Below are 25,211 nucleotides of genomic sequence, written 5' to 3' on the forward strand. Positions count from 1 at the left end.
AAAACAGACTTTTATATATATCAAATGAAAGGTCTCCTTGAGAGCTTTCGTTTGAGTCCAAGATCAAGTTGATCCGTTGTTTCGTTCAAAAGTTATGGCGGTCTGTGCGTTCGACCTTTGACCCCCTCCCCCCTCGCCCCTTGGAGGGCTTGACGGGAAAGGTCACCGAATTTAGGCCTCGCCGATGATCCGTTAAGATTCCTGAAAGTACGGATGTAAAATCTCTTGCGGCCATTTCCTATGGAAAATGGGACAGCCTCTCTCCGCAGGAGCAATTACTGCCGTTTGCTGATGCTTGATTTTTAGGCGCGACAGTTATCAACGACAGAGTGGAGCCGGTCATTTCAAAACCAATCAATCTCTTTTTCCCGAAACACTCTTATTTTCACCCTTCTCTTTTGACTCTAATTTATCTATAGGCCGATTTTTGAAGCTATGTCTTGATAGGTCAGCAAGATAAGACAAGACACCTGTTCCTTGTAATAAATGCCAATTTTTTATTCTTGTCGTGATGACATTAGTTTCAATGATCAGCCCAATGGTGCATGGGTTTTTTTTTCATCCTCCTAGGGAGCGGAGGAGAGGCGTTCCTACAAAAATTCCTCTGGAAAGTCGGAAAATGATTATTTATGGGGGGAAATTAGATTAGAGCGGTCTCCTCCTGATGAAAAGGATTGAATAACGCTATGATGCAACTCTTCGTGCTCAAGGGATGTCCGCGCTGCATAATCACTGAGTTGAAGACGCTACGGGTACCTTCTTCTATTAGTGAGGAGTCAGGCGTAATTGGACCGAGTTTAACAGGAAGGAACCAAGCCGCATCAGATGTTGCCAAGTTTAACTGGGCAATTAAATTTTTTACGAGAGAACGTTTGTTCGGATTTCTTTGAAAATTTTAAGGAATTTGCTTCGTACCATGGAGAATTTTTACTGAAATTTGCACGAAAATCCGCACAACCGTAATCATGTTAAAAATTAATTTGCCCAATTAAATCTGGCAATTGCTGATGTGGCTTGGTTCCGTTCTGTATAACGCGGTCCAATTCTGAGTTTGGCCGGCCGCACATCTCACTGGAAAAAAAAAAGAAAAAAAAAAACCATTGGATCTAGATTCCAGACTCTTGAAAACATTGACAAGAAAAAATACTCTTGATTCAATCGGATTTTTGCTTGAATCAAAACGAAATCCGCTTAAATTAAGAGGCTTGGTTCTTGATTTAACCTAGATTCTGATTGAATCAAGAGTACTTTTTCTTGTCGATGTTTTTAAGAATCTGGACTCTAGATCCAATGTGTTTTTTTTTCCAGTGTAGATGAATTAAATTTTGGACCTCTTCCTCTTACTTCAATGCTGATTTTGACTTGGTTCCTCCTCTATTCAACTCGGTCCAAATTTTCTACAAGTTCTGTGCGTTTACTTCAGGGGCAGCCCTGCCGTTAATTCTGCTTAGACAATACAACTCATTCTTATCACTTTTTTTTGTTCGGTTCGTGTTATTGATTGCTCCGTTTCTTTCTCTGCTTCATTGATGGTCACGACAGATCCCAGTATACCGCGGCGTGGAAAGGAAGGAAGACGACCAAAAGAGCTTCCCGGGATTTTTTGGCAAGGATGGGTTCGGGGATCTCGAATGGGATTGGCAACCAGACATGAGTCAAGTCAAACCAACCAGCGGACCTGAAGCATTGGCCCGCCTCACGAGAGAGAATCCAGGTACCAACTCTTCTCAGCTTAAAACAGCCCTTACCGTCGGGACTTGAGAGAGGAAAAAAATTAAATTGTTTTAAAAATACTACCTAGGGAACTTTGAGACATGGGCAAAACTAGACATTTTTCTTGGGGGCCAAAGAGGTGCCTCATGAGATTGTGTTTTAGGGGGGGGGGGGGGGGGAGCAAGCAGAGAGACACATCACCAAAGGATGACCGGGGAGCCTCTCTGAAGAACTGCTATGAAGCAATATTCAACTCTTCTTGCCAGAAAATAGACTCAGAACCATTTTGAAGATGGCAAAAATGTTACGCACTTATTTTGCAAAATTCCTTACATTTTCTGAAAAAGTTCTAGTCTAGTAGATTTCTGGGAGAGTCAATAGCCTCCTCTGGCCCATCTAGTTTCGTCTATTTTGGTCATCTGAATGTTTTTCTTAAAGATTTGAGCAAAACTATCTTGATTACTCAAAATTCAAGTAACATGCCCAGTCCTAGTTTCAGGGGATGCATACGTAAATAAATTCGCCTTTGTTCAAGATAAGGCAGCGATTTATTTATAGAATAGACATTTATTTACAGAATGGAATGTGAAACATCCTGTTGCAAAGTGTAATTTTTAAATTAAAGCCCGCTAATTTCCTCTTTTTTAGGAGAAATTTCCTTAGTTGGTCTTGCGCCCTTGACAAACATCGCAGAGGCAATGAAACTGTACCCGGATATTGCCTCCAATCTCAAGGAGATCCTCATTATGGGCGGTAACGACCCTGGTATGTTTTCATTGAAAATAATTTGCATGATGTTTTGATACTTACTCACGGATACGAAGGGGGTTAAACTTCAAAAAGTTTCGAAAACTGTCCCAGAGTAATTAAACGAAAATGTCAAAAAAATGGTCAACCCTCAAATTCTGAGGTAAAATTCTCCCTCGCCCTCCCCGAGGAAACCCCTAACAGGACTCTACTGATCACGCACTAAATGAATATTTTTTATTATTTTACTTTGGATTTCCTCCCCAGTGAATTTTTGGCCATGTACTTAACAAAAAATAAAAAAGAAGAAAAGAAAAAAAAATTAAACCACGTAATATTTTTAATCAATACACAGTAAATCCATCTGATATCACTGAGGACCGTCGCTATTATCCCCTCGACAATTGGCATTAAGCCTTATTATGCAAATAAACTCTACCTAACTGTTTAGAACCTGGAAAAAATGTGTATACGCCAAAAGCAATGTACAATATGACAACGTTTCCGCATGTACATCGTTTCTCAGATGTTCCAATGTAGATAAATCCCATCTGCTTCATGTTCAGTTTCTACACTAGTTGTTGACATTTTAATATACCTATTTTGGATTGTATCGCAGGCAAAAATGAAAAAAGTGCAGAGTTTAATTTCCTAACGGATCCAACGAGTGCTAACGCAGTTATTACTCAAGCAAAAGTCCCGATCACAATTCTGCCCGTCGAACCATGCATCAACATTGATTTGGACCTCGTAAGTATTTGAATAAGCAACCATATACCTACCTACTTATTGCGCTTCCCGCGCTTAACTCCCCGCGTATTAAGAATTAATAATTTCTGTGATGACCAGCAATTTATACATACAGATAGTGAAAGTGATGAAACAAGTGTACCTCCATTTTCGTCAAGTCAAAAGTATTACTGTTGCCCCATTTTTTTCAAAAGAAACCTGAGGAATAATTTTATCGTAGAATGTAGAGAATATATAAGATTAGCGAGATAAAAATGAGGCAATATTTTATGAATGAAAGACTTTTGGTCTGAACGCCTTGTCATCAACTATATCGTGGGCTCTGTTTGGTCGCAAAATGACTGACACAGATTGTGGCACTCCGTGTTGCGTATGGAACAAATGAAGGCGCCCCATAGCATAGAGAAAAAAAGGAGGTGTTTGCATTTCGGGCATCTTGGATTTTTTTTGATGACGTAGGTCGGTACAACGAGTTTTATCATCGATTTTCTTGGAAATGGTGTAATTTATGGAAAAAGTCATACTATAGAAAGTGCTTGAAATTATATCAAAAGTTGATTTTAGCAAAAAAATCAGACATTATGGTCCGTTTTTCATACTTCTAATTCCGAATTTCGCTGGCCAGGTTGTACCGACCTACGTCACAGGGTAAACAAACCTCAAGATGCAAACACCTCTTTTTCTCTCTCTATGACTCCATGTAGAGTTCGTCACAACATGCGCGAATAGTCGTTTGTAGCGGTGTCCTAGTTTTCTCCAATAGCCAAATAATACATACGTGGTCGTTGAAGTGTAATTCTTACACCCATCAAACCAACTTACGGTGAAACTCTCAAACCATGTGCCGCGGCTTTCAACGTTGCAAACCTCTTGCCATAATTTGTTTTCAGCTGAAGAGTATTGAACGTCATTTTTTTAAAACTTCCCTAGAATTTTCCTCTCTCTTTGAAGAATATCCTGTGAAAATTTGTGTAATGATGTCGATTCGTTTTCCTACACGAAAATAAAATGGGAGCTGAGATTTTGAAACAGCGCAATCGAGGTATGTGATTTGAGAGTTTCGTAAACGCAATCAACATTGCAAAAGGTTGCTGCGCATATAATACTGTGTGGCAACGTTGCAACAATGTTGTCGTGACTAATAAGGCCTTGTCTCCACGGGCTGTTTCACGAGATTTGTCCCAGGGAAAAATCCCACTTACCAAGTTGGGAAAAATATTGAGTTAATCAATATTTTTCCCAGTACCAAGTATGGTCCTTTTACCCTTAGGACCCACTGAGAGAAGAAGAAGAAGTGTAAACGAATTATGCGATATTTTGTTGATTACTCCATTGTTCATGTTTCTTTAGTTAAAATAATGTGTCTAATAGTCAATTGAGTGCAATTATTATTTTAATCCCGGTTAAATACTCGACTTTATCTAATTTATCTTCCCGCGCAAACTAGTCGCAGGACCGTATGAGCCTCGTCCCGTGGAGACGGTAACTGGGAAAAATCTCAGAAGTTTCATTCCTGTGATTCGAACTTGGGACAAATCCTATGAAAACGTCCCGTGGAGACAAGGCCTTAAAGTATGTGACTGCATCCACATTGCAAGCAAATCTCGCTTCGATAGTACCGAGGCAACTAAGTGGAAATATTATCGAGATGTGTCTCACATCGCATCTTTATCATGATCAAACTTAGGTGTAGATGTACCTAAAGCACTGTAATGGAAGGTCGAAAATAACACCAGAAATATTGATAGGTAAAATTCTTGACAAACGATATTTACATAACGCTGCAGACTCCCTGCATGCCATGCATACAGCTTGTTTTTTTTCTTCCATCAAGAAACACTGGATTTCATCTCTTAAAACTTTCCTGAATTTTCATCTCTAAATGAAGAATAACTCATTCAAATTTAAGCAACGGCGTTGTTTGTTGTCCATTGACAAAAAAAGGGAGCGGCCGGCGTGAGTGCAAAACTACGGGAGGCCGGGCGGCCTAACCCCTCCCCCGAAATTTTCCAGTTCCTGGCACCTCCCAAAACATGCAAAGGATTTTTTAAAGTATGCACTTGACAAATTTTTCATCTTGGAACTCGTTACTGGATCAATTTTTCGGCGAGAATAGTTCAAAAGTGCTTCCGAAACAACTCAATTTTTCCAAATTTTCCGCGGGAGGCCCCCGTGTGACGATAATTTTTTCCGTCACTTTAAGTTTCAGATAATTATTCACCTGGGAAAATTTTTCCATTTTAAACCGTGCCGAATTTAATAATGGATTTATATAATTACTAGAGACCTGTGGCCGCTACGCGGCCTCCAACCAATGAGAAGAACTACACGTAAAAAATAGTAGAACTACCACGTTCAAGTTATTTAGGAGATGAATGCATTCAAAAGACGACAGGTGCACGCGAAAAAAAGCATATTCATCTCCGATTGCAACGTTATGCACCAATTTTTATGTTTCATTTTTGAACACCGTTTTTAAAAAGCTACACACAGTTTTTCCCACGAATTTCTTAAATGATCTCAAATGTAAGCAGTGAAACTTTTGACGCGATATTGTCGTTATCATTCTATTTTCTTTCTACGTAACAAAAAAAAAAAAAAAAAAAAAAAAATTAAATATCATGCGAGTTTCTAAATCGTTGCAATGAGGATACATATTATCCCTTTAATTATGGTAAAAAACGGAGCAAGGGGTCATGAATGATGACACATAATCCTAGTTTACCGGTGGCTTTAGCGTCGCGCGAGCCTGGGAATGGAACGCGGTGGAGTCATCTTTGCAGTGTGACGCGCCTTCCATCCGGCTGGCGGTAATACGCCAACATCCATGGTCGAATAGTTATCTCGTTACGCCTGCCGTGAATGAAATTAAATATGGACTGGACGCGGGAAAAAGTGTTCTTATCTCCGATTGCAACGTTGTAAATATCTACTCATGCATGTTTAATTTTAATCGATTTTTTTTTTTTTTTTTTTTTTTTTTTTTTTTTTTTTTTTACAGGCAACTGCCTACACACATAATAAAAGAACAACCGAGAGACCGAGACTCAGGTCTCGCGGCGTAGCGACGGCTCGTTTTTATTTTAATTTATTTTCCGGTTGAAAATGAAATTGTAACTATTTTGAAACGTTCCGGGTTTTGTTTATCCTTTGTACTTTTTTTGCAGCCTTTTCCCCAAATTAAGTTGTTCTTTTATTATGTGTATTTTGGCTGATTAAGTTGTTTTTCATTCTGCCCACACACAGTTTATTAGAGGTTTCCGAGAAATTTCCGGAATGATCTAAACTAAAATCACAAAAAATTTCGACGCGATATTTTCGTTCGTCCTGGTTTTTTTTTATTTTATTTATTAATTTATTCATTATTAAACCAAATTTAATATTACGCGAATCAAGTTTCATAATTGCTGCCTTGTTTTAAAATCGTCCGAGTTTCTGAATCGTTGCAATTAAGATACATATTTACCCTTTAATTGTGGTAAAAACCGAGCTGGAACCGTCAAAAGAAATGACTCATGGTCCTAGTTATGGGGCGATTTTAGAGTCACTCAAGCCAGGAAAGATAGCGCAATCGAGTGTCGAGTCATCTTCACAGTGTGATGCGCCTTCAATCCAGTTAGCGGCAATGTGCCTGTACCCGTGGTCGAATAGTTATCACAAATGACTCTCGCATTGCGCTTGATGCAATGCGAGAAGTATTCATGCAGTCTTGTAGGCGCTAATATGCGCCCGACGCCGACCGCACTGTTTGGCGCAATGCGTGAAGTATTCCTACAGTCTTGCAGGCGCCAATATGAGTTTGACACCGACCACACCGTGTTCGGCGCGATTATTCGAACTCACGTTAGGATAATCACGGCATCGAGCTATGGGGCTTAAAATACTCATGTTGTGTCTCGACGCCGCATGCGCAGTCCACCGTTGCCTCGTTTCTCCAGATAAAATATTTTTTCTGAGAAAAGTTACGAAAGTTTTCTATGTTCGCTTTTTAGCTTGAATGGGCCATTGAACAAGTAACGAGTTTAAGCATTCTAATGTATGATTCTTCAACAGAATTTTACGCAGAACATGATTCTCGCAACGAAATCTACTGAGATCAACTAGTCTAGCTAAGATATTAACATATTTACTGTATATTGGTTACGGGAACTTTGAATTGCCCGGTCACAAGAAAAACAAAACCCTACGCGAGTCAAATTGCACACTACAACGGCTTTAGTAGACTACTCATTCGAGCCTTGTTTCTTCCCCACACTGTGCTGCTCAAAGTATGTACAGCTTGAACTTGGCGTCAAGCTGGAGGTTGCCATATTTTCATATTACTGAGACTGTCATAGTGACGTTTGAGGGGCAATTGAACCCAAGTAAATTATTCCTTCTTCCATGAGCAGAAAAGGTTGAACTTATTCATTAAAAACGTCATTACCACGGTTAGGAGTTAATCCAGGGTTAGTATTTCGATCCCTCGAGTTCGACGTTGAGCGATCAATATCCTCGTTGCCAATTGGTGTTCACACCGCGAGCCTGCAATCCTATGGGATCGAAGGATTGTGAAAAGTTTCCTGCTTTTCGTTCACTATTTTGTTAATCTTTTCCAATGAAAAAGAAACTAACCATATATAGCCTGAAATATATACAGAATATTCTGCCAAAGGAGAAGAAAAATTAAGATCGTTTTAATACATTATGTTGAATATGGCTAGGAGACTGCCTCTGCAACGTTGCAGAAGGAGATCCGTGGCTTCCCACCAAGACCAATCCACACAGGTCAGTCATTGCGCATCTTTTTGAAAGCCACTTCCCCGCCCGGCCCTAACTCGGCTGCACTCAATAGTACGTCACAATGGGTGCTCCCATAAGAAATACATTGCAAGCACTCAATAGTACGTCACTGCGCAGTAGAGTACCAAAACTCGTTCACGGGAATGACTGACCTGTGTGGATTGGTCTTGCTTCCCACTTTGATCATGTACATGATCTTTGACGTAAAATGTTGAGGCACATCCTCCGAAAATCCATCGCCCATGGCGATTTCCATGACGACAATCGCCTCGGACAGCCAAATTATCAGCTGACCGAAAAAAACTCGCACGGGAAAAACGAAAAACCGCGCATCTCCCGGCGGGACCAACGGGATATCCGATTTATCCAAGGGCGCAAGGGGAGCCGAGCCCACCGGCCGATCCCTATATTTTTCCCACCGTCGGAGGACCGGGACGGTCGAGCCGGTACCACCCGCGCACGGATCGGTCCGGCGGTTCGCGCTGAATTTTTACGCAGAGAAAAGGCTTATGGAATTATATATGGTGATGATGATGACTAGGGGCCTGAGGCCGCTGCGCGGCCGCTAAACACTCAAAGGGAACTGCTCGTACGAAATCATAGAACAACCACGTTCAAGTTATTTATTATACCTAATTGAATACCTAGCAACTTGAATTGACAATAAATTTTGAAAAAAGATATAACACACTCTGAAATTTTGGAAATTGAAATTGGAATTTTGAATTTATCATCATTTATTAACAATTTAAATTTATAATCTTGAAAAATTAAATTAATCCGGAAAATAATTTCGGACTTTTAAATGTGAAGTGCCAGTATTGTGATGCCATGCATTTCAAAAAAGAGGAGGTGAACGGTCATTTTAACAGATGTTGTCATAATGGTCTTCTCAGACTTGCAAACCATGGAATCAATGACAAACTTCGCGACCTCTTCTCCAAACCCATTTTCATGAGCAACATTTTGAGGTACAACAGTTGTATGGCTTTTGCATCTCTGTCAGCTTCCAAAGCTCATATAATTTTGAACCAAATCTTCTGCTATCGAAAACGAAAAATCATGGAGAATTTAAGTTTTATGTTGACCAGCTTCTCGAAAGAGAAATAAAATTTCTCAGGAAGTCTGCAACGTCGCAAAAGGAGAAACCTTCATCTCTCATTTTGCCCAAAAATGTGTATGAATAAAATTGAAGACATTATGACTGGCCTCTCTCAACTTATATTCGTATGTAACGATGAACAATGGGACGCGTTTGCTACGGCGCCTTGATACAACTATACAACCTCGACGGATGTCCGTATTGCGTTCGAAAAATTGAAGGCGTTTTGACCTCCTACGCATAATACCTGTAGTTGATTCGATCGACAAACGCGTTGGTCGGCGGTGACGGGGACTTGATGCATTTTTTTAAACTTGATGAATGTCCGTATCGCACCGACTAAAGTGCGAAACCACGTGTCTCCATTGCGGTGTTTCAAAATTTCCGTCCTTAATTACCTGCAGATATGTTACCAATCATACACTTTTGCAGGAGTGCAGAATCTTCCAAACTTCCACATTTTTCACGCACCCGCCCGCGAGCTTTCCAAATTTTTTTGCATCGGTTTTTCCACAAAATTTCGAGCCAAGTTAAGAGAAAACGACCTTTTTCTGTTTTTTGTTGACTTGATGCTGATGATCCTTCAAAATTTTCCCTGGCCCCACATTTTGGTTTCTTTTCCACATTTCCGCCCAGGCGGGCGCGTGATCGGGCATTTTCTGCACCCTTGCAGTTTTGCACACAGGTACTTTTCTTAGTTCTCAATAGTTTGCGTAACGCTATCCAGTTTACCTATCCTTTCATTTTGTAGCCTTGGCGGTGGGGAGCGTTTAAAGACACGGCAAACCCGGTGATCCAGCTATTCAACGAGATCGAACGGAAATGTTGGACGAACTTACCTGACCAGAAGACCTGGTGGGAGTGCGACCTTTTCCTGGCTTGCGGCATGATCAACCCGGCCGTGTTTCGGACCAATATCACGACGAACGCTCGCGTCGAAACGACCGGCCCCAGGGTGGGATTCATCGTCGCCGACGACGCCCAACCGCACAACGTCACCATCGTCACCAAGATCGACAGCAATATCCTCATGCAGGAGGTCCTCCAATCGGCGGAGATCATCCAGCCGGCACCCGCCTCCTCCAGCTCGGGTTAGATTTTATCTTTGAGATTACCAACCATAGAGTACAAACCAACGTCTTGAAGCGCCTTCGTTTTTGGGAGTAGGCAAATTGCGTTGAGAAATAACCCAGAGAAAAAATAGGGAGGTTGAGCTCTTGCATGAGACAGGATTTGCGATTTCAGTGATTTTTCTTGTGAAAAATTTTGCGAGACACTCGATGATGCAACTGGTTTCTTTCTGAAACGAACTCCCAAGTTCAAAAAAAGCTCTCAACGTTCAAGCCGTAATGGAGAAGATCCCCCTCGCTACGCTGAAAGTCCATCTCTACAGGGTGTCCCAAAAGTCCGTCGACCCCCCCCCCCCCCCCTCGTAACTTTTGAACGGTTAGAGATAGAAAAACGAAACTTTGGGAATGTTTCTATCTAAAAGGGGTCCCCCCTTAAGATCTTAAAGGGTAACCCCTATCTTGTGATATATCATTAGAAAGAGCATAAAAAACTAAGAATTTTGGCGCAAACTGCAAATCAATATCTTAATTTTTGACCGAGTTAGGATCAAAAAGGTGAAATGGCCAAAGGTTGCAAAGGTCAAATTTGACCTATTATCAAAAAATCATATCTCCGGTTCAAATTATCGTAAAGAAAAAAATAAAACGGGAAAATTTACCATATTGTAAGCACTTTCAAGTAAAAATCACAGTAATTACTTCAAACTAATTTTAAGGGGGATTTCGGACCCCCAACTTCGTCATTTTAAAGGTCATACGATATTCTCGCGAAATGAGCCAATTTCCCCTTCCTTTTCTCAACATTATCTTAGTAAGTTCAAAATTAGTTCAACATTGCGTTTTCAAGTCCCCAAATTTCGAATAAAGTTTTAAAAAAAAAGAAATTTAAATGGTTGAATTGAATCACCTTAAATTTCGTTTTTTGAACTTTGCTCGAAATTTGGGGACTTGAAAACGCAATGTTGATAACTAATTTTGAACTTACTAAGATAATGTTGAGGAAAAGTAAGGGGAAATTGGCTCATTTCGCGAGAATATCGTATGACCTTTAAAATGACGAATTTGGGGGTCCGAAATCCCCCTTAAAATTAGTTTGAAGTAATTACTGTGATTTTTACTTGAAAGTGCTTACAATATGGTAAATTTTCCCGTTTTATTTTTTTCTTTACGATAATTTGAACCGGAGATATGATTTTTTGATAATAGGTCAAATTCGACCTTTGACCTATCATAACTCGGTCAAAAATTAAGATACCTATTGATTTGCGGTTTGCGCCAAAATTCTTAGTTTTTTATGCTCTTTCTAATGATGTATCTTAAGACAGGGGTTACCATTTGAAAAAAAAAAGTTGGGGGCTCCCGTGCCCCCCCTTCTGAGGGGAGGACAAAAATGTTGACCCCCCTAGAAGATGGACCTCTTTAAGATAACATCCCCAAAGTTTCATTTTTCTATCTCTAACCGTTCAAAAGTTACGAGGGGGGGGGGGGGGGGTAGGTACGGACTTTCAGGACACCGTGTATATTTAGTCACCTTCACCATATTCTTGAGGCGTCACTCTTATTTTGAGCTAAGCAACTATTTTAACTCTCCGGATCGCAAACTGTTTACTCGTAAAAATGAAGGGGCTTGAAAAGGCAACCATTACGTCGGGTTGTCGCTTTGAATAGCTGCGTCAGTAATGATTACTGCGACACAGTTGATTTCACAAAGATGTAGGTACGCAGACGATCAAAATGTTAGGCACGCGACCTATTATGTTTGTTTTGATAAACAAGGTTTTATTTTTTTTTAGTATTGCGCCAATTTCTTTATCATGCCTATTCTAAGGATATATTAAGTATATTGATTTTTTTCACTCATAGAGGCAGGTACTTAGTTACTTATTTTCGTAGTATATTTCATTATCACTAAGGTTTAACTGGATAATTTACTACTGTTTAATTTGAATTTTGATGGCAAGTCGGCCTCGTCATACTTGGTGCACTTTTTCCTACGTTTTGTTTTAGTTGTCTAAAGAGTTTGAAACGGAACTTCACCAATATTGAAAAAAAATTCCTTTTAAAACCTTCTTTTTTAAAATAGATTTTCCTCTTTTAGTGAAACTCAAAAAGCTGCTTCGATGAATGAATTACCCAACTCGTCCAGCATTTCAATTTTTGGAATTCTGTTAAATTTCTTTCGAATGGGGAGAGGTAGGTAATTCCAAAGGGTAATTCAGAGGTTGAGTTAAGATACTTCTTTGCGAAAAATAAATGAATTAGGATACTACCTACCATGATCGTTTTTGTAATGTAGGAGTTTTACTGCAATATACTCATCTGAGAGGGTCTGCATATAGATACCTACCTTCAGGCAATATTCATTCCTTTCCTTAAGATTACATTTACATAAGCCCTGGTCTCACTAAATAATTTTTTGTTAGTACTTTAAAATCTTGCCATCAACGTAAACTGGAAATGACTATATATACTTAAGTCTATTTCTGTCAATATTTAGCCGCCCATTAATATTGATGGTCCAGTTGTTATGTCTTTTCCAGTTTGTACTGACTGCATGACTTAAAAATATTGACAAAAATCTTGATAGTGTAACAAGGGCTATAGTTGCTTTATGGACACTTTGTCCTGCCTTTACACAACTTTTCCTTGATCCGCTCTTTAATTTACTTGTTCTTTTTTTTCGTCTTTTCAGATTCTATCTCTCTTTCCAGCTTGCTTGGCAGGGGACGATCAAATTTTCTTCTTATTCCTATTTCTTTAATCTCATGGTTCTTCCGTACCTATCAGTTCTTTTCATTAATTGTTTAAAACTTCCTGTACCTTTCAGTATCGTTATCTGTCAATCAATTCTCTCACGGTTTTTGTTTTTTGGCAATCTTTTCATTTTTTCTCTTTGAAAATTGAACATTGAGCATATGGTGTATTATTGTATAATTGCCCTTAGATTTAAGTTTTTTGAAGATTTGTTTAAATTCTGAGTGATGATTTTATTTTAGAAATGGAGGAAACCAATTTCTAAATCATCTCAATTTACATTACTTAATGCAAGACTTATACATATCCTGTGACAAATAGATGTAAAATTCACTCCGCAGATTGGATTGTAGTTGAAATCATGTTACTAGCTTCTGATACAAATTAAACATTACTCAAAAGATATCTCTTGATATCTTCTCTTTCCTGACAGTAGGTTAATTTGTTTGTGCATTTTGCGATGAGAAACATTTTGAGGTTAATTTTGAACTCACTGTCCACACACTTTGTAAAACCTTGTTTCTGTTAAAAAAACAAAAGAAAAAAAAAACTTGATGAATTCTATAAACTAGAAAATTAGGGAATAAAAAAGATCTGTCACATTGAAAAAAAGAAAGGCCTCAGTTTCCATGACACTCATCATAAATAATTTTTTGTTCTGTCAAAAGACAGCCGAAAGTTTTCTTTGAAGTCTTATCCAAAAACAAGAAAAGACTGCTTCCGCAACAATGAAGGATTAATTTATACACTCAAAAGTCGGCGTTTGTTCATTTTTAAAACTTTATTTTTTAAAGATTTCTTTTAGCAATAAGAATACATTTCATTATAACAGCCAATAAGAACAATTCAGGTGAAGATACAGATAGGGTACAATTAAAAATAACAATAACAAAGTAGCAATTCATGCTACAATAAACAATATTCAAATAACTGTACATAACAAAAAAGAGGCTGAAATTAATCAATTCCAAAAAAAAGAAAGAAAAGAGAAAAAAACCACACAGCAATGCGCACTCACCTGCAAAGTGCATACCTACAATAAAACTTAAGAGTTGACTAAGAAATGCAAGAAGCTAAATGGATTCCAGAGTCTCATTTTTGATGGAGGTAAATGTAAATTTCATAAGTGTTCAGGGACAAGTAAAAGATCACACCCTACATCCTTCAGTTTCCTTTGTGAGACAAATAATGCATTACAGAGAAACTACCCTTGATCTGTTATTTTAAGCAAGAATGTCATACTTAACTCCATTGAAGATGTAAAAATCAATTTTTAGAAAAAAAATTCTATTGTAAGAAATCCTAACCGCACTTGAACTTTATAATTTCAATTCAAAATTTATGAGATATAAAGCAATCATTCAGAAAAAAAAAGGAGGAACGTTTCCTAGTTTTTCAATGATCGAGTACTTTTTAGCATAAAAATGTAAAAAATCTAAAGCAGAGTTACAGAATTTTTGCATTGGAGGGCAAACTGATAGAGACATCCTGGAAAACTGATAGGGACAAAAAATAATAGCCAATTACATTCAAGTTAATTTCCAGCATCAGGCAATGTTTAGTGATTGTTAAAAGGTGGTATTACAAAGAAGACGAGGGGTTATGGAATCATCATTAATTAAGTTCCATTACAATTTTTTTTGTCAAGACATTCGTCCAGATTCCAGTATTCAGAAATCTTAGCACTATCCTCTAATTAGTAGATAAAGAATTTTAAGCTCAAACGGTTAAATTCTCTTATGTCCTTATTTTTTCAAATGTTTTAGCCCTTTAAAATAACAGCTGCAAAATTAACTTTTCAATGGAGAATGTTAGAGCTGTTTTGAGAGAGTCCTTAAAGTCCACTTCTTTTTAATCGTATCCCGCTTTTTCCTAATAAAGAGAGTTCGTTCCAAAATATATGGAAGCTTTTCCTAAAAAATGATGATTTTCACGTTATTTTTACAAATCTAGAATTCATGTTTATATCTAAAATCCGATTCCTACTCCTAAACTGACAATATGATAATTTTTCTGATATAATAGTTTGACATTTATGCTTCAACGGCCAGGAGTTGAAATTTTCTCAGTTCAGCTGGTCAATACTTGATATTCAAAGACAATTTCAAAAAAAAATACGACTGTAACATTCAGAGCAGCATAAATAACTATGAGTACATTTTCTGGGACATTTTGGATTTTTTTATTTTTTATTTATCTATTTATACATTTCTTGCCAATCTCACTAACTCTTGGACTTTTGCACACGAATTTATAAGACCATCAAGGCAAAAATAATAAAACTATCAAGTGCTCGTAAAATGTATGATTGTTTTTGATTTGATAGTCATGATCAAACCACAATTTCAGTCTAGGGAAAAAAGGTGGTTTAGCGAGGAAAAGAATAGTTCTAGCGGTGGAAATTTTAGTAGTCAGACAGATAAATCTGAAAAATCCTTAACCTCAAAGGAATACGCAAAGAAGGATGTGATTTTAACAATTGTTTTGATCAATATAAAAAAAAGGATACTTCACAAGACAGAGAGGAAAATAAAATAGAAGTTCATGTACTAAAATTTGAATGGAAATTTTTAAAGCTGTTGGGGGAGGATTAGTAGTTCTCACAGCCATGAATCTGAAGCAGGAGCTTTAGAAAAAAAAAAAAAAAAAAAAAAAAAAACTTAAAATAAACAGAAAAAATTACATTAAAAATTAAAGGAAGATTCAATAACTATTTTTGCTTCTGAAAATGATTAATGGGACAAAACTAATGATGTAGTTCAAACAGAAACAATGATTATTTCTGATGTAAAATTAAGGGGCTTTACAATTCTGGGTAGGGTCATAAAAAAGAACACAAAATAAATCTTTCTACTCTTTTTTAAGACAATTTGTCCTTTATTTTCAATTCATGTTTCTCATAATTTCTTCATGAATCTACTTATTTTAGATTTGAAGATGTTTTATACTTTTGGTATTGCAGATTAGTATGTTAGTGTTAGCTACACGTCATATATTCATCATGACCTGGCAAAACCTGACCTTAAATGATACAGACTTTAAACACAGGGGATAGTTGTATCTTCCAATTAAGAATCATCCCTTATGTCAAGAAAAGGTAAAATAAGACAGCTCTGATATACTTTTGTGCTTTGCAAGAGAAAATATCACGACAATATCAGTAAAACAGAATCAAAATAGACAAGTTATTTGTCGTTTTGAACTAATCCTCGATCGAATTTCTATGTCTCATTGGAAAAGAGAAATGACAAAGATAAACATTTTTTCCAACTTCTAATTAACCTATCAAGACTCTGGATTTAATTTTTGGATCCAATTTTTGAAGTTCTGAATTGTAGTGATTGCTTAAGATACAATTCACTGAAAATACACATGTACAGATATATATTAGACATATATTCAAACCAGGATTATTGTGATTCATTGCTTTTGATGTAAATCCTTGGAAAAACACACAAATACAGTGTATTAATCGGACGATGGACAAGAAGTTTTGAATGGTATTTCATTGCATCAAAGAAAAAAGTTTATTTGTTCACTTTTAAAAGGTGGCTCTAAATTAAATGATGCTAAAGAGGTCTTAATATTAAACCAATGACATTAAGATGAAAATCAAACAGAAATGAGGCCAGAAAAATTAATTTCATTTCCTTCACTTTATGCCTCCAATAATTACATGCTTGACAGAGAAGTAGTAAATTGTTTATATTTATGGAGTTTGAAATTATATTTAAACTTATAAAAAATCTTAACTCAAAAAATGTGGATGGACTGAGAGATATTTGTTAAGGAACAGTGAAGCTTAAGGGGAAAGATAGGAAGTAGATTCTTAAAAACAATTTTATTGATCATGAGAGATTTAAAAATGGTTGCAAATGAACCCACCAATAAAAATGCACTTTCATGCACAAGTGCAAACATTGCTCAGTTTTAATGCAGCCTGCTTCAGATTTCGAGAAAGCAAAATTAAATTTTTGAAGAACCACGAAAAACTATCAAAGTTTTGAGAATAAAGATGAAAATTATTGAATATCCTCCAAATAAAACGACTGATGTGCTCTGTCTGGTTTACTTGAACATCTTTCAATGAATCAAAAACGAATCACACTGGTCTAGAGAAAAAACTACTTGACCAGCGTGCAAATTCTTGGAACAGGCACATTACTAAATTCAATTATAATTCACGATAGCTGAGTCATTAAACTGCAGTTAAAAATTACTAACCGTCAATGATAAAAGAAATACAAGACAAATATCCAACTCATTCAGACAACAAAGCATAACAGGTGGATAATATGATTCGCAATGACAAATTAAAACAACGTGAAAAATTACAGGTAAAGTCCTTACACACTAATATTATGAATAAATTGCAGACTGAAGCTATGGCTTAGCATGTGAAAGCAATGCCACCATACTATCAATATAAAATTACTAATTTGATAAACTATTTGCCTAGTAAATTGTGTACTTTGTTTTTTTGCGGTAGGATACAATGATTCTGCCTATTGTTTAAATACCTAGTGTTTCAACCAGTTACTCTGGCTACAAGAATTTCTATCGAGAACCGTGCAGCCAGCGGTACTGATACCCATTCAGACTCAAAGATTGCTGCCAAGAATTATTGTCAAACCATGGACTGTGAATAAAAAAATCAAATAAATTAGAGGGAAGGAAGGAATAATATGTAAAGAAGAAATTAAGAGATAAAATAACTTTAATTGTACATTTTGACTTCATACATATCAACGGTGTAAGTCGGCAATCACATAACCTGGTTGCGACGACACAGAATTCCTGTTATACTTTATTTTTTAAACAGAAAACTACTCAACGGCAATTCTTTAAAACTGCAGTGATTTTTCTTCTCTGTGCGAGAAATGTTCTGCAAAAACTTCAAGGAATGATGACAATTTGATCTCCTTTGAAAAAATAACATAGAGGCGGAGACTTATAGACACCCCAAACAAGATATGTGATTGCGGACTTACGCCATCGATGTATTATTACATCTCAATAAAGGTAGTAAAAAAGTAGGAAAGAGTTCATTTTGCAAATGACATGGTCACACAAACAAGATCAGCTGCACAATGAACAGCAAGTGACTAAAACAGTACAAAAGTTTGTAGAAAACTTTTTCAAACAAAAGAAACCAAGTAGACCAATGAACAAACTTTCATATAAAGCCTTATTGGGGCCAATTCCACGAAAATGAGCCTGAGCATCGCTGATGTCAGGTAAAATGAGGAAAAAGACTAGGATCTTTGTCTTGAAAAGAAGTACCATTTACTAGACACAACACGATCAGTTTATTTGAACTCATAGTAGATCTTAATTTGATTAGAGAGTAGGAGAGTCTACATACCTTTTTTGATTTAGAAGACTGAGTGGACGATGAGATCCCGATCGGCGACAGGAAGCTCTCGCACCTTCATGGAACCATCTGCCCCACAAGAAAAGAGTCGAGCTGCAGCATCAACATGAATTTGAGTGACACCTTGACCAATGTTCTTGAAAAAGCTTGACCGAGCATGCTCACCGACGAAATTGTAGAGTTGATGATGCATTGATAAGCCCCATACCTGAATCAAAATTATCATGAGACAATTACACTGGAAAATTAGAGGGTTATTGAATAGCTTGCACTGGCAAAATTAAAGCTCAAAATTTGATTGGACAAATGACCGACCGCAAGAGAAAGGCCTATAATTTCAAATGAAAAAATAATTGAGATGCTGCCATCGCTCGAAGGGAGAAGGGAGAGTTCTGGTTTTTCCAAGCTGAAAAATGCCAAAAAAATGTAAGAGGAACAATGTCAGAAGACGAGTATTGTAATTTTGTACTTTTCCTCTACCTCAAAACATCACATATACAGACACTCACTGGAGCGTACCAAAATCAGTTTGTACAGGTTTAAAACCCTGAAACTTCAAATATTGGTCATCACAGCACTCTTTGATTTTAAATTATCCCCCCCCCCCCCCCCAGGAGTCATTTTTAAGACAAATACATGATTGCCTGATTTTTAGGAATTTATCACTTTTACACCCCTACCTCTTTCTTCCCCTGCCCAAAAAAGAATTTTGAATACGAGATTCCTTCAAGAAAAATGTTCGGCTTTGCCACTATTGTTCTATAATTGAAGTTTCCTTGTTCTTTGTGACTAGCGCGGATTTCAGCTTACTTTTAAAAGCTTAAACAAAGTAGAGGGAGGAATATTTCAAGCCTTACTTTTATGTCACCGTCCGCTGAGCCAGTTGTAAAAAACTCCTCGCTGGGATCTAACGCAAGGCACTTAACAGGTGAATCATGTGCCTGGAACTTGTGTCTGATCTGCCGCTGTCGTAAATCGATTATGCAGACATCTCCTTTCTTGCCAGCGGAAATTAAAAGTTGGTGTTGAGGAGCAAACACAACACTGGAGGCACCTTGATCATGGCACAGAAATGCTGAAAAAAAGAAAATCATCATTAAGGGTTAGATAAAAAGATGTTCTGCTGAGTGTAACCAGATCTATTTTGTTGATTCGACGCTGTTTAACTCATTTGCAGATGGTGGAGGCAAACATGTTCCTCATGACTGTAAGAATAATGTCCATTGCTCAGTATGCACTCAGGGGCTATTCATAAAACATGTGACCCTCTGGAAGGGGGGGGGGGGTTGTCAAGGAGAGCGATACACAATTTTGTTTTGGGGTGTTAAAGGATGGTCACAAAAGCATTACAAAAGGAAGGGGTGGCTCGAAAAATTCAAAATTTAGCATTACATTTTTATCAAAGTAGATGCAAAATCTCATGAACTTGCCTAGATAAATAGTGGTTAAAAACGACCGAGGAATTAACAAAGAATATATACTTTAAGACGTTACATATATACGTTAAAAACGTTCTAAATTCCCAGTCATGTTACATTTTATTTATGTTACCATCCACAGGCATAATTTAGGATGAAATTACAGAATGCAATTTACCAGATGACTTCTGGGTCGATAGACAAGGATGGCAATTAGGTGTCTCAAAGCGCCCTGGCGTGCTGTAAAAGCGACTTGTATGTATGTACCAATCACAGGCAAATAAATCTTGGTTGTCAGATGCAAATGCATTAGGATAAATATTTTCATCAAACCGGGAAAAAATGATGACAAGAGTTTTCAACAGAGACTGTTCAATTAAAATAATATTTCAATGGATAAGTTATGACTAGAAAAAAAAAATTAAATAATTGAACATTTCTCATCGATTTCAATAATATTAGATTATTAAAGCCTAAAATTAAAATACCTGTAACTAATGCCTTCTTCTGCGGTAAGAGAGAATCCCAAAGACAAACACTGCGGCCATCAGATGAATGTCCGGCGGTTGCGACCAAACTACACGATCCAAGGAAAACGAAGTCTGTTGTCACTTTATTATGGCACTGGTAAGTCTAAAGAAAACAGGAAATTTTATAAGGGAACGGTTAAAAACTATTGCAACACACCAAGGGGTAATTTGAATTGATAAACTGGACCATTTCAGACCATTTTCAGGTCTATCTATACTATAAGCTCCGAGACCTCCTAATTTTGCGTAACTGGTAACGCTTAGTTCCAGCGTTCTACGGTCTACCGGGCCGGTTTTCATGATTTTTGCAGCTATCAACGGGCCATTGTCTCTAGATGAGCCAACTCTATTAAGATTTTCAAAATATGACCCAAGTTTTTTTATATTACGTGGTAAAGTTGCGAATTTTCCCATTTAAACAATGTAAATTTGTGTTCTTTGTCATAGTTCATTTGAGCATTCTACCAGGCCGATTTCCATGATTTTTGCGGTTATCGATGGGTGATAGGCTCTAGATGAGCCGTCTAATCAGATTTTGGAAATAAGACCCCGGTTTTTTTACAATCAAGTTATAAAAGTAGGCGAATTTACAGAATGACCCGCGCCTGCTACCGCTATGCGCAGAAGGTTGCGCAGTGGCCGAGGAGGCTGCGCAGTGGCTGAGTAGCCTCTAGATCAGCTCTACTTATCAACACAAGATTCGCCTTGATCACTTCAAGATGAGCGGTGGCCGAGTCGTCTATGACATCGGAAGTACCCGCATGTCTCAAGATGTGGGTTCGATTCCTGACTCCTCAGCTACTTAGTTATGACCTGATTTTCATAATTTGTTGTTTTACTGCAATGTTTCATTAATCAGTCATTGCAAAACGCGTCCTTTTGACTTCAAAAATTTTTTTTTCTTTTTTCATCAAAAACAAAAATCATTTCATTCCGAAAGTAAAGTATACCTCATATCACAATTTTTTAAGGGAAAAATAAAACCAACATTAATAAGAGGCTAAAAATAGGGCCGCGAAGCGGCCCATTGATAGCGCGGAGCGCCTTCAGAGAGTTGGGCCGCGTGGCGGCCAGGGGGCGCAGCCCCCTAGTGTTAGGATATTGTACACGATTAAGTGTGGGGTGAACAGCTTGGTTGCGATTGTTGTGAATGTCAAGACCATGAAAATTTGTAGACTATGCATCTCGTGGACATCTAAAGTTCGCAGTTTTTAGCAAGTACGCATACTTTAAAATTCGTAGGGTATTGGATATGTGGATGTCCTAAGTTTGTAAGGTTTTAGTGTGGACATAATTTGGAAACTAGGTTTAAAGATTTGACTAATGACGTTCATGAAAAACTTAGTCAATTCCCAACTTGACATTCCGTACAGAAAATAAAAAATAAAGTGACAAATACAACTCTTTTAACTCATTTGACCAAACATTCATTGAAAGCGGACAGTCGAAATTTATTCCAGTAGTCTCTCATTTATGATTTCTATGAATTTGATCATTAAAAATTTTGAGGACTTTTGGTTATTAATTTAAAAAACCATGTAAGTGTAACCACCAAAGTTCATCCAAACTTACAAAGAAAGGTCTGCTGGCATTAGATGCGAGGCCGACCTGCCATAAACTGAGGTTACCATCACCATCTGCCACTCCAAACTTGTTGCCATGTTGAGAGAAACGAACCCGCGTTACTTTAGCAAAGGTACCTGCTGGTCGCGGAACAGCGACCGGTTGTGTGTGTCGCCACTCCCACATTTGCACAGAACCATCTTGAGACCCCGTCAAATCTACAGACAAAAAACATCTAAATGATAAAACTGGTTAATAAATCAACAAAACTATAAAAAAGTCGTCTAAAATGTAGAGTGAAGTTTTTGTTGGAGGAGGGGCCCAAATATGGACCTCACATGGACTCTATTTGAGTGCTTCCTCACACCCTCCTTAGAAAATATGAAAAAAGAACCACAGTAGCCAAAAAAACACTTAAGCTTGATGCCTAGTCATATAAAGTTAAACTGACCGACAGTTTCCATTGAATTTTTTGGTGAATTTTCTCCACTCATCCTGAAAAATCGCACAAAATTGCAAGGAAACAATCAATTAGATTTTCTTAATGGAAATAAAACATGATGGGAGATTTTCAAGTGTTACAATTGAAATAAGCATTTTTCACATTCAGCCATCGATATAAAATCAATAATTTCAATACATTGAAAACAAGAGTATCTACATCAAACTCATTAATTCAGTGACCTTTCAAATCAGTTGTGAGAGAAAAACTAGACACATTGCTACTAAATCATAAATCTGTCAATTTCACTACAGTGAATTCGCTGTACATACCATGATGTATGATGTGTCAACAAATGGGTACAACTGTTATTTTGGTTATCTTCAAGAGCATCATTATTGCTAATTTTATGTTTCATGAGACTTCATGTATGAGTTTAATTTCTCTACATACTGAAACTTTAAGCTGAATCTAATTCATGGCACAATAAGAGAGAAAAATTGGCTGAGGAAAAATAAAACAAATTCATTTTAGGATATGGCGGTTAGATGGACTTACACAGCGGCAGAAGAGGATGAGCACTCATTCTACGAACATTGTCCACACGGTGTTTCAAAACCTGGAAAATTAAAGGCATTATTTAGTGAGAGAAGTCATAGATTATGTTTAAAAAGTTGGAGGGAAAATAATTTATAAGGTATAAAGTATGCAGAACCTAAAACTGATTTAATTGCTGCGACAAAATAAAATAAGTCCTTATTTATGTTTCTCTTTCCTCTTTTATCGGGTTGTATCAGATGATACTCACTTTTTTGTGAGTATTATTATTAAGTCCTTATTTTTCAGGAAGCTGTAAGCACCAGCATCAAAGAGCATAAATACATACAGGTACAGAATAATACACCTTGATATTTCCAAAACTCAGTAGCGTGTTTTAGCTTTATCCATTCAGGGTAAGTACCATTCACAATATAACAGGCACCAGTTGAAAATTATGTCATTTTTAATGATGCAATGAAAAAGCACAGTAGTATAGACCAGAATTGTTTTATACAATTTCATCATTACATGTAGGATTTTTAGCTGGGTTTCTGTTAATTTTTCCTTTCTTTTTTTCTTCACTGACATCAGAAATTGTGAGTAAAAGAAGAAATGCACATCACAATTCTCGTTTTAACAAAGCTGGTGAACAGAAATATAAAATTGTACAATAAGAGTGCTATTAACGTACAACAAAGACTGAATAGAAATAAGGAATCGTTTTGTACATTCCTGATTATTACGAGGAAACTGAATATAAAAGTTACCACATTGTCATAAAAATTGTACAGCTGTACCACTCCTTGTACTATCATGGGTTTTCTATGGTATGCTATGAATTTTAGGGAATGGGCGATGGTAATATCTTCTCAAGATGCAGAGATGCAGACACTTAAAGAGGAGGGAGCCACGTTACAGAAGCTTTTACAACTTTTTTACATCATGCTAGCATTGGCTTAAATGACACAAAAGTGAAGAAAGTAGGTATGTAGTGTCTGACCACATGGTAGATTAAGAACATTCACTTTATTTCACTGCAGAGGGCTCAAGGAGACGTCAAGAAAGAGAATATGATTCAGATTCTTGAACGAGGGTCTCCAAAAACCTATTCTCACAGATATAAAGTCAAAGCACGAAAAAATCTATGAAATACTCTAAAATATAAAGCGATACTTCAGCCAAATTTCTAAGTACATTCAGTGCAAACTAAATTGAATAAAATATTGAAAACAAAAGCTATGCTTTTATTCTTTTCAGATCATTAAGTTCCAAAATGCAAGAGAATTTAAAAAAAAAAAAAAAATATCATTGAAATAAAACATTTTATTTTGCACAATACCGCCAGTATCCAATTCCAACAATCCTGCTCGAATTAAATGTGTCAGTGATAATGTTTTTGGTCATTCATAATACACCTTTTTTCCCACCAGAATAACCAAGATCAGATTTAGCAAGAATCATTTTTTCCGAGATCAATGCATAAATTAGAAGAATTCACAGTTTCTCTTCGTGATGTTCCATGTTTTCTCAGTCATTAAAAAAATGAAAATACATGTTTATGATTGTGACAAATATGTTAACAGATAGTCTCCTTTTTCCCTAGACTTTACATGCTGTAACATACACACTGAGCAATTATTGAATGGCCTGCATGCGCAAGGAGAAAAAAAGAAAGTTAAAAGCACATGGCGTCCCTCACTGATCTAACATTACAGCATATCATATGAGGCCTATACACCTGATGTGTATGTGTTTCAATTTCCAACAGGGATTCATCATCACGCTTTGAATGTGCGACAACACAACATTAAAAACTCTCTTCAATTATACATAATTTCAATTTACAAATTCTCATTTACTGTGGAAACAATATCAGCTGTGAAACTACCAGATCACATACCTCAGTTTGGACCGTTACAGACTTCTTGTCATGCTTTTTTCTTTAAATGGAAAACCACTCGACGTTAATTCTAGAAAACTTCAGTGATCATTCTTCTCTGTACATTTGTACTTCTCATCTGTGAAAATTTCAAGGAATGATATTGAGTCCTTCTCCTTGAAAAATAAAATGGGAGCGAAGATATTTAAACACCGTAAACGAGATACATGATCCAGTAGTTTCACCGTCAATATGCATCCTAAGTAGTGACGTGGATTTGAAACGTAGTTTTGTTATTCATTCATTCTTCTTTCTTTGTTCTTAAGTGTTCTGCATTGCAGAGGTTTTTTGAAAAGTAAAAGTGAAGATCTGTTCAAACTTTGAAAACAGCATGTGTCGAAATTGGAAAAAAAGTAAGACACGAAGCTACAGAAAATCAAAACAAAAAATGACAAAGAACATCATTCTAAATGAATGAAGGAGGAGAGAAATAGACTGTGAGCGATTCAACTAAAAACGAAAACATTTTAAATACTGAGAAGAAAAC

General features: G+C 37.0%; 2 protein-coding genes across 6 annotated transcripts in view; one reads left to right on the forward strand and one right to left on the reverse strand.

Annotated features, from left to right (window-relative positions):
* Positions 1-1,514: 1,514 nt before the first annotated feature.
* LOC109031718 (uncharacterized) lies at positions 1,515-13,323 on the forward strand. The gene is made up of 5 exons (XM_072300238.1): positions 1,515-1,714; positions 2,362-2,478; positions 3,080-3,210; positions 9,846-10,185; positions 12,857-13,323. The coding sequence occupies exons 1-5, from the start codon at positions 1,651-1,653 to the stop codon at positions 12,970-12,972; spliced, it is 768 nt and encodes a 255-aa protein (XP_072156339.1). The 5' UTR covers positions 1,515-1,650; the 3' UTR covers positions 12,973-13,323.
* Positions 13,324-13,640: 317 nt separating this feature from the next.
* Rbcn-3A (rabconnectin-3 alpha) overlaps positions 13,641-25,211 on the reverse strand; it is a gene marked incomplete at its 5' end in the record, with an annotated part of 103,277 nt that continues 91,706 nt past the window's right edge. For all 5 annotated transcript variants that reach the window (XM_072300232.1, XM_072300235.1, XM_072300233.1 and 2 more), the window contains 6 exon segments: positions 13,641-17,557; positions 18,284-18,500; positions 19,150-19,367; positions 20,199-20,343; positions 21,813-22,021; positions 22,804-22,864. In XM_072300232.1, the coding sequence (XP_072156333.1) occupies positions 18,294-18,500; positions 19,150-19,367; positions 20,199-20,343; positions 21,813-22,021; positions 22,804-22,864 (840 nt within the window).

The sequence above is a fragment of the Bemisia tabaci genome, chromosome 4 (genome assembly GCF_918797505.1).
Source record: "Bemisia tabaci chromosome 4, PGI_BMITA_v3".
Classification (NCBI taxonomy): domain Eukaryota; kingdom Metazoa; phylum Arthropoda; class Insecta; order Hemiptera; family Aleyrodidae; genus Bemisia; species Bemisia tabaci.